This window comes from Balaenoptera acutorostrata, chromosome 4, assembly GCF_949987535.1.
Source record: "Balaenoptera acutorostrata chromosome 4, mBalAcu1.1, whole genome shotgun sequence".
NCBI classification, from domain to species: Eukaryota; Metazoa; Chordata; class Mammalia; order Artiodactyla; family Balaenopteridae; genus Balaenoptera; species Balaenoptera acutorostrata.
Window position 1 is genome coordinate 105,755,792 of NC_080067.1, and position 15,161 is coordinate 105,770,952.

The following is a 15,161-nucleotide window of genomic DNA, read 5'->3' on the forward strand; positions in this document are numbered from 1 at the left end:
ATTAGGAAGTAAAGTTATGGGAAAGGAGAATGAAGCAGGTTAGGAGAGTGGCAATGCGAGGTGTTACTGAGCTGGCCGCTGCTAAGTGTGACTGTTAGTCAAAGTAATCATCCCAGAAGCTATACATGGTGAGTCTCTAGACTGTCCATGATTGATGGGAAAAATAGAAAGAGGGAAGAATTTTATCACTAGTTCTTGTCTTCCACTTGTCAATGGTTCCCCTGCTGGCTTATGTGTGTTTTGGAATGGTAGGGGTGGGGGCATGGGAACAAAAATAGGGTGCTCTGCATCTACATATAGTTGGCTGGAGCCTACAAGCAGTGGCAGCTGAAACAAGAGATGGTGAGTCTGAGAGAATCTGAAATAGCTCATAAAATGTGTCTGAAATGATACATACCTTAAAAATTAAGAAATCCCTCAGATTACTGGCTTGGTTTGAGGCATGGAACTACAAAGTATTGTGGCCAAAAAAACCATACGTCTTTTTTGGGCCAGGCTAGGTTGTGGCTGCTTAGGTATTGATTTCTTTGACACTTCCTGAAAAATTAAGCTGTTCAGAAGTTTCCAGGTGACCTTAACTGAACCATATGAAAGTGCTATCATTCAGCTGCTTTGGGCCTACAAAATGGCAATGCCATATGGTTCAATTAAATAGAATATGTTAAGACTTTCCATAGGGAACCCTAGGAACTGATATACTTGCTTAGAAAACACTTAGGACAGAAACCAGCAGAGAAAAGGATCTTAGGTGGTGAGTGGATATTCAAAACAAGAGTGACTAGGATGTGTAAAAAAGATGAAATGCGTCAGCTTCCTCAATAAAGGATTATGGTAAAGACTCAAACATTCGAGACACAATTATTGCCCTTGCAAATCAAGGTTATGCACACGTCTCTAAAATAAGTACTGAGTCAAATTCTACAATAATTTTGAGGGAAACAATTTTTCTAAATATAAGATAGTCTGTGAAGTGATTTACATTATTACGCAGAGCCATGTCAATCCCTAATGTGTTCACATTCTGGCTTCCAGGCTGTGACCCGGGTTTACTGGAATAAGCAAATGTGCTATCAATTTTAGAGAGCCATCTACTCAGTGATAGCTACAAGGACTTGGAAGCAATCTGAAATCATGATTTTTCTGTGAGTTAGCCCAGATCTGAGTTTTGTCCAGGGCACCACTGAACCCTCCCACTCCATACTATTTTCTGTAAGAAGGAAGAGAAGGTAAGGATTTGGGTACGTTCTTTATAATTAGAGAGTTTACACTTGAGTTACACTATGAAAATTTTTTTCTGATTGTAGTTGATTAGAGGATTATCTTAATAAATGCATATATATCGATATTAACTTACGCCTTTTGAAGAACAATTTGAAGTAAGGCTAAAGAAAAAGAGATGAAAAAAATAAAAACTAACCATGAGTTAAGTGAATAACCTCAAAGTTTCCTTAGAATAAGACACTTAGCATGACGGTTTTTCATTTTAGTATGAAGTGACCTTAGGATGTAGATACTCTTCCTCAGTTTTCTTCTGTAAGGTAGGATACATAAGACAGATATTTAAATAAATCTAATAAAAATAAAGATGTATTAAGTTAAATACAGAGTACTGTATAATCTTTAAATGCAAATAAAGTCTTTGTGGCACTAGTAATACTCTTATATTAAAAGGAAATGCAATTGTAGGCTTCCTAGACAAAGTTGCTGCTTGAATCCTATTCTACTGTAGGGCAAGCCCTATTCCTATTCCTAAAAAAGACTAAGACCTCCTGATATGGAGGCAAAGCCTCAGAATTGTCCTGATCTCTTTAAGAAAGAACTATAGTCTATTTCTTAAATTTATACCCATTTCCCACATAGACAAGTTCTGTGATAAGTATTGATATATCTGCTTGTTACATCTGAAGGTCTAATTAGTAGAAAAATACTGCCTCTTGCCTTTATAGAGACCAACACACTTTTTAATCAGCAAACATAGCATTACTATTTAAAAAATAGTTCTGTATTAGACGCATTTCAAATTAGAAAAACAAATTTTAACATTAACAAGATACCATGTTGATACAGGGTCTTGGAAATCATTTTATTTGTTCTTAAGAAATTTTGTCCTGCTATGTATAAATGAAATAAAATTAGTCACAGTATGGGGGTTTTACAGTGTAAAAAGGGATAAGTGATATTTTGTGAATCTATAAATTAAGCTCACGGAATTAGTGGACAGTACTTAATACACTAATAATCCAGCATCTAAAAAATGCAGTAAAAACTCTATCAAGTAGACAATAAAGTTTCCAGAAATGGCAAGAACTGATGTATCACATTTAAGAGCATCACAAAAACAAACAAAATAAAAAACCCTACAACACAGAAAGGATAACGTATCTATCTGTAAGATATATCTATAAACCTTCCCAAGAAAGCCCTGGGGAAATAGTTAGTGATCACTAAAATGAGTGAAGTGAGAGCTTCCTATGACCTTAGGATGGTGCATTCTGATATACACACACACGCACACACTGAGCCTAAGAAAATAGAGCTTAATGTGAAATTGGCTTTAACTCCAACATTAATGATTACTCTCAATTAGAGGAAATGTAAACCTATCTCAGTAATGTTTTACTGTAACATTGTAACATTTCATTAAATAATTGGACGAGTTTATAAAGTTTTCCAAAAGAGAATCACACACACACACACACACACACACACACACACATACACACTGATTTCTGGGCCTAGGCCTTTATGGATATATGTTATTCAATAGTCAAATGGCAAAAATTTAGAACACTGAGGCAAAGCCATAAACTATTTGCAATTAAGAAAATATTTTTAGCTATAGTTGTTACTTGGAGTCACAACTTAAAATGCATATCCACAAACTGGATTATTAATGTGTCTACATTTTACCACGTTTCAAGACTGTCAACACTAGTTATCAGTTAACTCAAAATATTGGTAAAAGTCACTGAGAAATCTGGAAGACCAAGCCAGATGCTTGGGGATAATCTGTGTGTGATTAAACTTTGAAACATTTACATGTCTGATGTTTCACAATCAGCCCCATCTGTTGCCACCCATTTAAAGAAAAAGAAGGAAAAAGACGTCAGAGGGCCAAGACATCAATATAACTGGGGGGGCGGGGAAAGGATTTCAATGAGCATTACTCTTCAGCTATTTGCATCTAATTTTTCATCTTTAATATAATTATTTAAGAAAGAAGTAATTTCAAATTGTTCTATTCCATTTTAGAATGCTCTTTAGCTTTTCAAGAAACCTTGTAGAGGTTAAGAACACAAATTCTGGAGCCAGATTGTCTAGACTCAAAATCTGGGGTCTTCTGTTTATTTGCAATGGGACCGTAGGCAAGTTACTTAACCTCCTTTGCCTCACTTTCATCATCTAAGACAGGGGTCGGCAAAGTTTTTATGTAAAGCCCCAGACAGTAAATAATTTCATGCTCTGTGGGCCACGTACTGTATCTGTTGCCTTTTTTTTTTTTTAAATAACACTTTAAAAATGTAAAACCATTATTAGCTCAAGGGCCATACAAAGACAGATTAGCAGTTTGCTGACCCGTGACCTACATAATAGAGATAATAGCGCCTACCTCATAGAGTTGTTATGATGATTTTTTTGAATTTTATTTATTTTTTTATACAGCAGGTTCTTATTAGTTATCCATTTTATATATATTATATTATGATGATTAAATGAATTAATATACATATGTAAAATGCTTAGAAAGTGCCTGGCACATAGTAAAAACCACAAAAATGTTAATTATTACTACTATATTTCTAACCATATTTTATTTTCAAAGTACCTCCTATTCTTCTATGACTTCTAGCATTACTTGGTGACTTGAAATTTGGTGAAGAATTAAATTTGTCCTTTTTGGTTTATTCTAAATCACCAGAGAAAAGCTTAATACTATATGTTCATGAAGCTGCCAAGTGTGGCATTAAAATCGAATGATCAGAGGGAAGAATCAGTAATGGTCCTGAGGCAGTTCCTTGCAAACCCCAGAAGGCACATCCTTAATGAGAAATATTCACAATAAAAATGTAATAAATAAGTTACTTGAAACATTAAATTAAACACAATAACCATTTCTCAGTCAAAGTATTTCCTTCCAGTCACAGAAATGAACAAACCTATTTTAACATCTGTTTAAGTGAGCATTTAATATTGGTTTTATTTATTTTTTAACTAAGAAGCAAGAAGGAAAACTCAGAAAGCAAATCAGTTAAAATGCTACAGTATTTTAATGTACCAGAGTTACATGCAGAATGTATTTGCCTTAAGTTTTCTCTAGAGTAACTACATATATTTATGGAAATCACAATATGGTGGGAAAAAAATAACTTAAGTAATCAGAAGGCAATTCGTAATTTTTAGCAGACAACCTATAAATGAAAAATATATACAACTCAGCTCTTTTGTGATTTATAAGGCACAGGCTGAATAGGGCCACATTATAAATATTTAAATGCAAAACATACAATAGGCTAACTTTTGAACAATTTATGAGGTGTCACATTGAAATGTGGAGCTTAATGAATTAAACTTTGTTAACACAGTGATGTCTAAACATAAAAAAACACTTGCTTGAGCTTTAATGCAATAAATTTTAATTGCATAATATGTTAAATACAAATGCAATAACCTCAGTGTATACACACATGGCGTGCTGTGACCACTGTAGCCCAACTTGCTTCTACATAATCTTTACATAAAAATGTAGAGTACAAATGGATGTTTATAGACTATAAACTAGATCTGGAGATCATGAAAACAAAGGAAGCAGTCAGTAAGCTCTCTTCTACATATTTGCATAGGTGTGAATTACTGTAGTTTGCGGAATACTAATTTAGCATCAACAAATCAACATAATTTCAAGAATTATTTTTATCATAGTCATTCCTGCCCAGAGTTTAAATTTTGAAGTGTTAATAGACTTAAAACAAGCAAAAAGAAAAAAACAGCAGTCCCTTGTCCCTGACCTCCAGCACCCCAATCCTGGTCTCCCACCCCAGTAAGAGATTTTTCCCATCCTTTTAGCTATTCTTATGGCAGATACCTCTATACTTCTAAAATCAGTAATACTCTTAGCTCTTGAATCATCCATTTTAAATAGATTGGTTCTGAATCCCAGCACCACCATTTACTAGCTCTGTGACCTTAAACAACCTTTTTTTAGGCCTCAGTTTCCTTGCCTATAAAACAAACACAAGAATCTACTACATAAGGCTATTATGAGGATTATATGATGCAAAATCCCATACATGTAATAATATCTTGCTCAAAATATAGTGATAGCTTTTATTATTGTTATTGTTACCTTATGGTAGATGAAGATTTGAATTCTCTTAAAACACTCCTTTCTCCATCCTCCTAAAATAGTTATAGCATATTAGGTTTTTTTTGTTGAATTACAGTGTTTTCATCTTCATGTCTTTTTTATATTTGAGGCAGCTCTAGATTAATGAGACTCACTTTGTATCTTCATCAAAACAATTTATGAGAGGCTGGCAACCTAGCTAAAATGCTGGATCACTGGAATATTCTGGATAACTTTCAATATGCCAAATTCGAAATCACTGGGATTTCTGGACTAAGAGAAACTGAATTATAGAACTTTTACTGTAGTTTTAAAATTATTTTATTCAAATCTCTGTGAAACATACCACTACTGTAGTTATCATAATACACCTTTATTACTCACTTACCTTTTGTCTTCTGTTTTTATCATTTTCACAGCTAATGATATTTATGATGTTACACATTATATATTACAGTTTTTCTTTATATGTAATATTTTTTAGGATTTACACCATTGCTCTATCCACTGTTTCCCAGTGATTAATTAAAAATGAAAGCTTCTATTTAGAGTTTACAATTATAAGCAGTCTCTAAGTTGTGAGAAGTAACACAATTTGCATACAGTAGATGGCAGAGATATGTTTAAAATTCTAAAAAACATTTCTGTAGCAGTTTATGCTCAGGAAAAACACAGTTGGTGAGTCACAGTCTATTTTAACAAAGTACTGCAGTAAACTGGAGACATTTTAAAGGAAGAAAGAATAAGTCAGTTATAATAATTATGAAGAATCACATTAATTCATTTTTATACCTCTTAATCTTAAAATGCAATATTTTCAGTCAGCCAATGAAATAAAATTAGATACTCTGTATGAAAAGATTCTCAAATTCTCCCTCATTAAATTTTAAGTTCTCTGAGGATTAGGAATACATTTTATTTACCTTGTATCACCATTGCCTAGGACAATGCCAAACTAGTAATAGGTACAGAGATGTTTCATTTATTTATTCAGTATTTTATTCACTGAATAAATAAATTCAGCTTAACTTGGTCTCAGGTAATTTACAAATGTTTGACAGTAAAACACCAAATACCATATTAACACAGCATTATTCTTTTCAGCATATAAAGCACACTAGTTTGTATATTACTTTTTATGTTTTATTGATGGTGACATATAGCAAAACTTTAATATATATTAATTACCCATGGTCCCTTATAAATATTTACAAGTTCTTTTTCACAAGCACAATCATACTACAAAGTCATATCATAAGCTAAGTTTTTAGAAGACAATTAAAAAAATAAAATGCATTAAAGATATCATAAATCAAGATGAGATACTGAGATAACTCTGACTTTACACATTCTAATTACAATCAAATGTAGACCTTTCAAGAAGTTGATAATTCTGGGGAGGGAGACCTTCAGGAAACATTTAGTTTTCATATAATTAATGGCCAGATTAGCATCCCTGAAGTCTTACGTTGTTAAAAACCTCATTCAGAGTCCATAAATGCAAGCAGAAGATTATCAAGTATTCTTAGATGTAAAAACAACTTTCAAAAAATTTAAAGTATTCAGTTTGCCTTAATATATATTCCTTGAATTGAAAATTGTTGAGGTTTCCAAATACTATCTTTTCATGTCTTCACAGCCTGGATCTGATCTGATAATAAAAACCAAATAAAAAATTATCAGTCTCTACAGGGCAAAACCCATTCTCTAAATTAATCCAAGACATATCTATAAGAACATGGTAGAAACCTATGTGTACACTTTTTTCTTTTTAAAAGCACAATTCACACTATAGTTTTTATTTCTGTCGTTGTACATGCACCTAATTAAAATCAACTAGTTCTACAAGGCTTGTATTAAAAAAAGCAGTCCCTTGCCTCATCCCCTTTCTCCTTTCACAGGCAACTACTTTCAACTCCCTTTTAGGTGATTACCTGTGTACCTCTAAATAATATGCTTTTATTATTACTTCTTGAAATATCAGTTCCTTCAATGTAATAAGGGGCTTCGGTTCTCACACGCTCGTACACCGTTCTTCTGCCACGCTCATCATGTGACCAATACTCCCATTTTCCTAACACAGTAATGTAGTCATCAATAGGATGACTAGGTGAATGCTGTTCACAGCTGAAACGAGTGATATACCCCAGTTACTTTTCCTCTCTTCTACTACATTTTGTTTTCCCTGCAGTTATTAATTGTTCTTCATCCCCAACCCTGCCTTAGCTTTTTTTAAAAAATGTACTTAACATTAATTCAATCCCACTACCCTCACCCTGTTTCAACGTTTACTATTATGAAGCATAATACACAGTCAATCAATTGCACTTTCTTGAAGAACTCTCCCTTAGTCTTGTGCAAAACTATTTAATCTGAACCAGTTGTTCTCCATGTTTGCCCAGTTATTTTAATATGAGATCTTTCATTATCACTCTAGGATCTCCACTATCATCCTAGGGATTCCTTCCCAACTCTCTTGTGCAGATTTTCCTATTTCCCTTATTTTTTCTTGTCGGTTTATTCTTTTGTTTTTGATCAGTACACGTCAGTGGCTACCTTAGTAAATGGTATAGAAAGTGAACTCTTGAGACTTTACATGGCTGAAGATGTATTATACAGTTATAATACACTGATACTGCTGGCGAATATTATTTTCTCCTTAGATTCTTCCAGGCATTGCTTCCAAGTGTTGCTGGTGAGAAGTCTGTTGCTACTTTGTTTCCTTATCCTCTAGATGAAACCTCTTATTTTCTTCTCAGGAAACTTGTAGAATCTTCCACTGTCTTCCAGTGTTGATTTTAATAATGGTCCACCTTGGTGTGGGAATATTTTCATCCACTGCATTGGGCTCTCAAGGGGCCTTGCAACTAAAAACTCATCATTTGGTTCTGGAAAATACTGTTTGATGATTTATTTGATGACTTTCTCCCCTCTATTTTCTCTGTTCTCTCTTTTAGAACTTCTTATTAGGTTATTGAGCCTCCTAAAATGACTCCTTACTTTATCTTTTCTTTCCATTCTTTGTCTTTTTTGCAACTTCTGAGAGATTGTCTCTTTTTTATCTTCTTTTTATTGAGTTTTCCATTTCTACTATTCTATTATTATTTTCCAAGAACTCATTTTTTTGGTTCTTTGTTCTTTTTCAAGTAGTATTCTTGTCATATTCATGAAAGTAATACATTCTCTCTTATCTCTTTGAAGCTACTCTAATAGTTTTTTGAAATGTTCTCCCTAAATAGTCTTCTTCTAATCTGCTTTTTTTGTTTACATTCCATAATTCTAATGTTTTGATCTTCAAATACTTGGTGATCTTTTGCTATCTTCTCATATGTATGAGTGAACACGATAAAGCTGATTGGAATTTTGTTACATGTGTGAGGCTTGTCAAAAGTGATCTTCAGTCTAGTGTATCTAGCTAAGCCATTTCCTTGAGAATTTCTGATGTTAATACCTTTAGGTCTTTTCTCTTAGTCTGGTCTGACTCCTCAAAGTTGACTTGCTGTCTCCTACCTATTGCCAGTGTCTTCTAGGAGAAATAGGAGAAGGCAGAAGACGGTTATAACCTTCAGTATGAAACTTTCCGTTGCTCCTCATTTTCAGTTCAGCATGCCAACATACAGTTGTGCTTGGTGTTCTCCAGTCCAGGGATACTATTTGCCTCTCTGCAAAGAATGAAACTTCAATCTGCTTTTGGGGCAAGGATGTATAACTGTCTTCTCCTTTCCGTCTCACCTCATCCTTATTTCCAATTTCCTTCTATTTCTGAGCCTTTGAGGGGATATGCAATGTAAACTAGGATTGCTTTCCAGCTTTCTCCAGCGCTAGCTTAGAATTCCGCTTTCTCAGGTCTGTTAAGTTATTCAACATTCATCAGATATTTGGCTTCCAAAATTTGGTTGCCATTTTTTGTCGCTCCCATTCTTTTTGGGTTAAATGGCTTTAAACAAAAGTCTCTTTACCGTTAGTGAGATCTGAAGAGGGGATGAAACTAAGTGTGTGTTCAATCCTCGGTCTTTCATTGGAATACTCATATGCATAGTTTATAAAATTCTTATATTAAAACCTGGAAGCGGGCTTCCCTGGTGGCGCAGTGGTTGGGGGTCTGCCTGCCAATGCAGGGGACACGGGTTCGAGCCCTGGTCTGGGAAGATCCCACATGCTGTGGAGAGGCTGGGCCCGTGAGCCACAACTACTGAGTCTGCACGTCTGGAGCTTGTGCTCCGCAACAAGAGAGGCTGCGACAGTGGGAGGCCCGCGCACCGCGATTAAGAGTGGCCCCCGCTTGCCGCAACTAGAGAAAGCCCTCGCACAGAAACGAAGACCCAACACAGCCAAATATAAATAATAAATAAATAAATAAATAAATAAATAAACTTCTAAAAAAAAAACCTGGAAGCATTATTAACTTTTCACATACAGATAAAGTGATACAATGAATAAGTTTTATTAGTCACATGAGAGGATTTCTTTTTATAAATATCTCTCTTTACCTCTGCAATGGTTTCTGTATATTCTCTGGTGGTTTTAAAAAATATTTCATAGTCTACTCATGGGTTCTTGTCTTTGGGCTGTAATGCATAGGTAATTATTGAGAATCCTTCCAAAAGAGAGTGGAATCATGGCACAAAATGTGTCATTTAATGTTTTACCCCCAATTTTTCAAACTTAAACTTAAAATAATAAGATTAAATTGGTCCAAAATGAACCAGAGGCCTTCTGGTTTATCATGCTAGGAAATTTCAGAATTTTGCAAGGAAAATGAAGAGATATAAGTTCAGAACATCTTTCACAGATTTACAGAAAAACTTTTGGCTAATAAGTTAACAGTTTTAGGCACAGACTAGTCTACTATATTTACTGCTACCTATTTTGCAATATAGGTTTCCCCCTCTTTTCAAATCCAGAGAGACAGTTAGGAGCAACAAAAATGTAAACTATTTACTGTTACACAGAAATTATGAACAAAGGATCTCCTACTCAAAACCAAACTGATATACTTTTAAACCTACATACTAAGTTTCCTCCTCTACTAAATACAGAAGTTAGGTAAAAGGGTAAATTTAACATTTTTTGAGTGCTTTCTTATGGTAGGCACTTTAACACATACAGTATTTCATTTAATCTGTATGGCAATTTTTGAAATTTTATTTTTTAATTTTACAGATGAAGAAAATTATTTTTATAAGATAGAGACATTAGTTAATAATTAATAAGTAGTAGAATATATCTGCTAGATTTGAAAGCCCAAGTGCTTTTTACTACTATTCCACGCTGCCCACATAAAATGGGGATACTACTACTTACTTTGCAGAGAATTGTTGTAAAGGTTACATAAAATAATATGGTAACACAAGGGCACAAAAATTTTTCCCATAAAGTATCCTTCTTACAAAGACTTGGGAGGTAAGATGCAAAGATAATGGATCAGAAAAGTCAAAGACACAAAAATTAGGTAAGACCAGAGTTGGCCAAGTGGCACTGTGATGTTGGGTCGTTACTGACACCTAGTGGCCTCATTGTTACAGACAAAATAACCGCCCCCACCCACGCCGCCAAAAAAAAAACAGAGAGAGAGAGAGATCTACAATTTAAAATCCAGATGACCATTCAACCTATTTTCAGTAAGTACTGTGCTTTGAATTACTATATTATGAGCAATTGTGGGGTTTCCATCCATGCTATATCTCCACTGTGAACAATAATAAGCACTTGTAAAATAAGAAATAAAGGCTGAAAATATGCTTCTAGTGTCTTCTCTGTAATGTTCCTCTGTAACCTATCTGTTTTATGTGGGAATCAGTCCCAGAGTGGTCACTCTGACCACTTCTTTGCACAGTCTAGGAAATGAAGTTGGTGTGTTCACAGAAAAATCCCACTAGCTCTTCTGAGAACTACTAGAGGTTCTCAGTTAAGTTTCACTTAATTGTAAAATATAACTAGAAGGTTCTTTGCAGTTTAATGGTAAATGTCATGATGACAACACAAAAGGGAAAAAAATACAATGGACTGTGCAGTTAACTAAAACACCACATCTTACTAATAACACACAGAAATATTTATCAGATGTACATTTAGTACTTTGAACCAAAGAAATACTATGTGTCTTTATGTATGGACAAGCAGGCTACTCTTAGATCCACTATGACATACAGAAGAGAAAAAAACCCAGAAATAACTGGAATTAAAAGGGTTGTGTAGAAGAAATTAAATTTATAGCCACAAGACTACAGCTAGAATTTATAATCTCTTGTTATTCACCCTTGTTCAGGGCAGGGAGATTCCTAATAGAAATCATCCTCAATTGTCTTGCTCAAAAACGGGAATTTTTTGGCCTGACCTTCAAGGGTCCTGTAATAAGAAGGACCTATAGAACTTGGTTTCATTCACATTCACATTTTGTTGCTCTCGATGGGTCACTGTGCTTCAATCCATTCCTGTGTCTAGTAGACAATATAACCTTAGGAAAAATGATATATCTTAATTTATGATAGCTATTGTGAATAACAAATAGAACTGTGATTACAAAACATTAATAGAATACCAGTATATATAATACTAAATATGAGTATTAAAAGTTGTAAAAACACGCCATGAATAAATGGAGCTATATATGGAGTATATAGCATGATTCTTGAATGATATATGTCATGAAGATTTATTTTTAGTTGTTGACAGTAAGGTCTAAAATTTGTCCCAAACTTCAAATGTGCTTCTATTACTAGATCTGACAGAAATTTGTTGCCATAAATTAAAATTATTTTCTAGAGATGTCATGTATGTTGATGTAAGCACTTTATTTAAATAAATCCTTTATAAAAATGTAATTGAAGTAAATGGAGCAAGGTATTGGATACTTACTGTATTGTTTTTTCTGATAGCAGAAATAAATGGAAACAAGAGGAAGAAAGGCAGTGATATAATAAAAATAAAATGTAAAAGAGGAAAGAAAACGTGAATGGAAGGGAAACAAAGGCTGAAGATGCACAGTATTTTGTGATGTACCTTGAAGCCAGTCTACACCTTCTTGCAATCCTTCTCCTTTTATGGCATCACTAGCACTGCAATAAAATCCGTAAAAAAAATCCATTTCATTACATCATAAAACTATAAGAATAAATAATTACAATTTTGCCATTACATACATTACAAATAATTACATTACAAATAATTACAATTTTGCCATTTTGCAAATTAATATATTCTACTAACATATCTGAGCAAAACTGGCTAAGCACTGAAACTGAATATATATAGGATATAAAAGTCTAAGTGTTCAGGAGCAAGACATGAGAAAATTATTCATAATTTATATGGACAGTTGGAAAAGTGTATCACTAAAAAGTTACTATTCTAGGAATATTACTCAGACTGGCATTAACGAAACATACACTTTGAGTTATTGTCGCAGTAGCGGAAAAGTGTTATAGAATACGCCACCCTACCAGCCCCAATGATTCAACAGCATTTATTTATTAGAAATGCTATACTTAGGTTGCAATTTAGCCATAGGATGGAGTGACTTTATCTGACATGAAGTTTGATATCTGAAAGGCATAAACCTGTAATTGTAACTTTGGTAAACTGGTAGAATAAAAAAATTCCAGGAGATTTCAACCACAGTTTTTTATTTATTGGCTTCAAAAACCTGGATAGGTTGTTTAACTCTTCTGCCTTCAGTTTCTGCCTCTGTAAAATGGGGGAATATCACCATTAGCCTCAGGTGATTTTTGTAAGAATTAAATATTTGAGATATGGATATAAAACACTGAACACAGGGTCTTTTCATTGTCTTTCCATTCTTGAAAGTAAACCTAAATCCTTACTGTGACATTATTTTATAAATAATAAAAAGTTATATAAACTAAAATAATAAAATGCAGAAGACTTTTAGGGTATCAAATAATCCTTTTCAAAGGCTTAGACTAATAGCTTCTCATAACATGTTACTGATATAGTTATTTCCTTTCAAATATAATCATATAATAAGAATTAGTACACATAATTAGATTTTCTGAATGATTAGGGTTCCTTTTAGTGTGCTGAAGCATGATTTTAAAATGTACTCAATTACCTTAAAGCTGTTAATTGGATTCTAATCAAAACAGAAATTACTTCCAAGGAATTACTTGTTAGACTAAGAATATGACTTATCATAGAATTATTTTAAAATAGGAAGACAGAAACAAACAGCATAAGATACACAATTATTCAAAGCAAACTATGGATTACCTATATTAATGGCAAAACATCAGTAACTGAAATACATATATCAAGTAAGATCAATGTATTGATTTTATCACAAACTTCTAGTCCCAAACAAGCGTACAGTACCATGAAGAAATCCTTCCCCTTTGGCGGAGGTGCCACTACCCTACTAAAAATCCTGCATCTTTTCCTAATAATTCCCAAATGTTTAAATTCTACCTTTCCTTTCAAATAAATCATAAGACTTGTAATTGGAATAAAAGCCAAAGTCTTTACCATTTCCTACAAGGCCCTATGTGACATGGCCCCTGGTTATTTCTCAGTGGCCTCATCTACAATTTCCCCCTAGATCTCTCTGTTCCAGCCAGCATGGACTTCTTGCTGTTCCTAGAAAACACCGGGCACATTCTCATCCAAGAGCCTTTTCACTTGCTGGCCTCTCTATCTGGAAAGTTATTTCTCTAAACCTTTGTGTGAATTGCTCCCTGACTTCAATTAGATCTCAGAGAGGGACCACATCCATTATTCTTTCTCTTACTATTCTACTTCATTTTTTTTCATCCTCCCAACTGACATTTTATACATCTATTTACCTGTTTTATTATCTGTCTCCCTCACAAGATAGTTAAAAAGCAAATACGTACACATATCACACCAGGGACTTAGTCAAAGAACACACTGGAAGAACAATAACACAATCAGACCTGAAAATCAGAGTTGACTGTATGTTTAGTACACTGGTCAAAAAAAACCCAAAAAAGTTTTCCTTTAATTTTCCAGACTATACTTCTCTATGAGCTCTTCTTTACTGACCAAATTTACCTGTACCTAAGACAAGAGAGATGCAACATTTTATCTCTGCATCACTGAGTGCTACTTTCTTTCTCTAAAATTAATGGATAAATGTATTTTTAATTTCATACATGCTTTAAAAACATTGCAAAAGATAAAAACAAACTTAACAAGTGACACACTAATTGGAACTTAGTGAGATGTCCAGTTTGAATTAAGGAGAAGTCAAAATTTTAGATAAATTCAAAAGAAAAACTTGGTATTCTTCTATAAGTTGTGTAATATAGAAACTGGCAATATAAGTCCATATCCTTTTAGCATCAGGTATTACTTTTTTCTCTCACTAAAAAGTATTCAGATGTCACAATAAATCTGTTAAGATTCAATTACTAATTATTTTAAGTAGAAAGAGATTTTTCCATTTTTAAAATTAATTTCTACTTCGAAATTAAGAGGACTGCATCTTTTACTAATTAGACCCATGTTTTGAATGTCGTACTTTCTATCAAAGCAATCACAACACTTAATGCAAAAACTAAAAATTATTCTATTTCAGATGTTATCAATTTAAGTATGATATACAAAAATACAAAGGTTCTCTTTTAAGATATTTCTCTACCCCAAGTCCCTCCTTTCTTCACCAACCAAATACCACAAACCCTCAAATTCCAACTCAAGAATCATTTAGTAAACACTGACTTTTCCTCTTATTTCCAAAGTAAAGAGGGTTTTACTTGAGATATGCAGCCCTGGGTACAGAAAAGTTTCAAGGGCTTTCTCAAGCTCTTTTCTTTTCAGCACCAAGGTTAGCTCTCAAAGT

The 15,161-nt window shown here is 33.7% G+C and overlaps 1 protein-coding gene across 3 annotated transcripts in view; it reads right to left on the reverse strand.

The window, feature by feature from the left end:
- Nucleotides 1–15,161, reverse strand: part of ARL6 (ADP ribosylation factor like GTPase 6) — a 58,594-nt gene that overhangs the window by 10,015 nt on the left and 33,418 nt on the right. Inside the window, exons 7-8 of one of the 3 annotated variants that reach the window (XM_007164073.3) lie at nt 12,347–12,402; nt 4,262–6,995 (exon numbers count right to left, since the gene is read on the reverse strand). In XM_007164073.3, coding sequence (XP_007164135.1) covers nt 6,970–6,995; nt 12,347–12,402 — 82 coding nt within the window. In that variant the 3' untranslated portion in view covers nt 4,262–6,969. The other 2 variants (XM_007164074.3, XR_449462.3) reach the window with 2 other exon arrangements.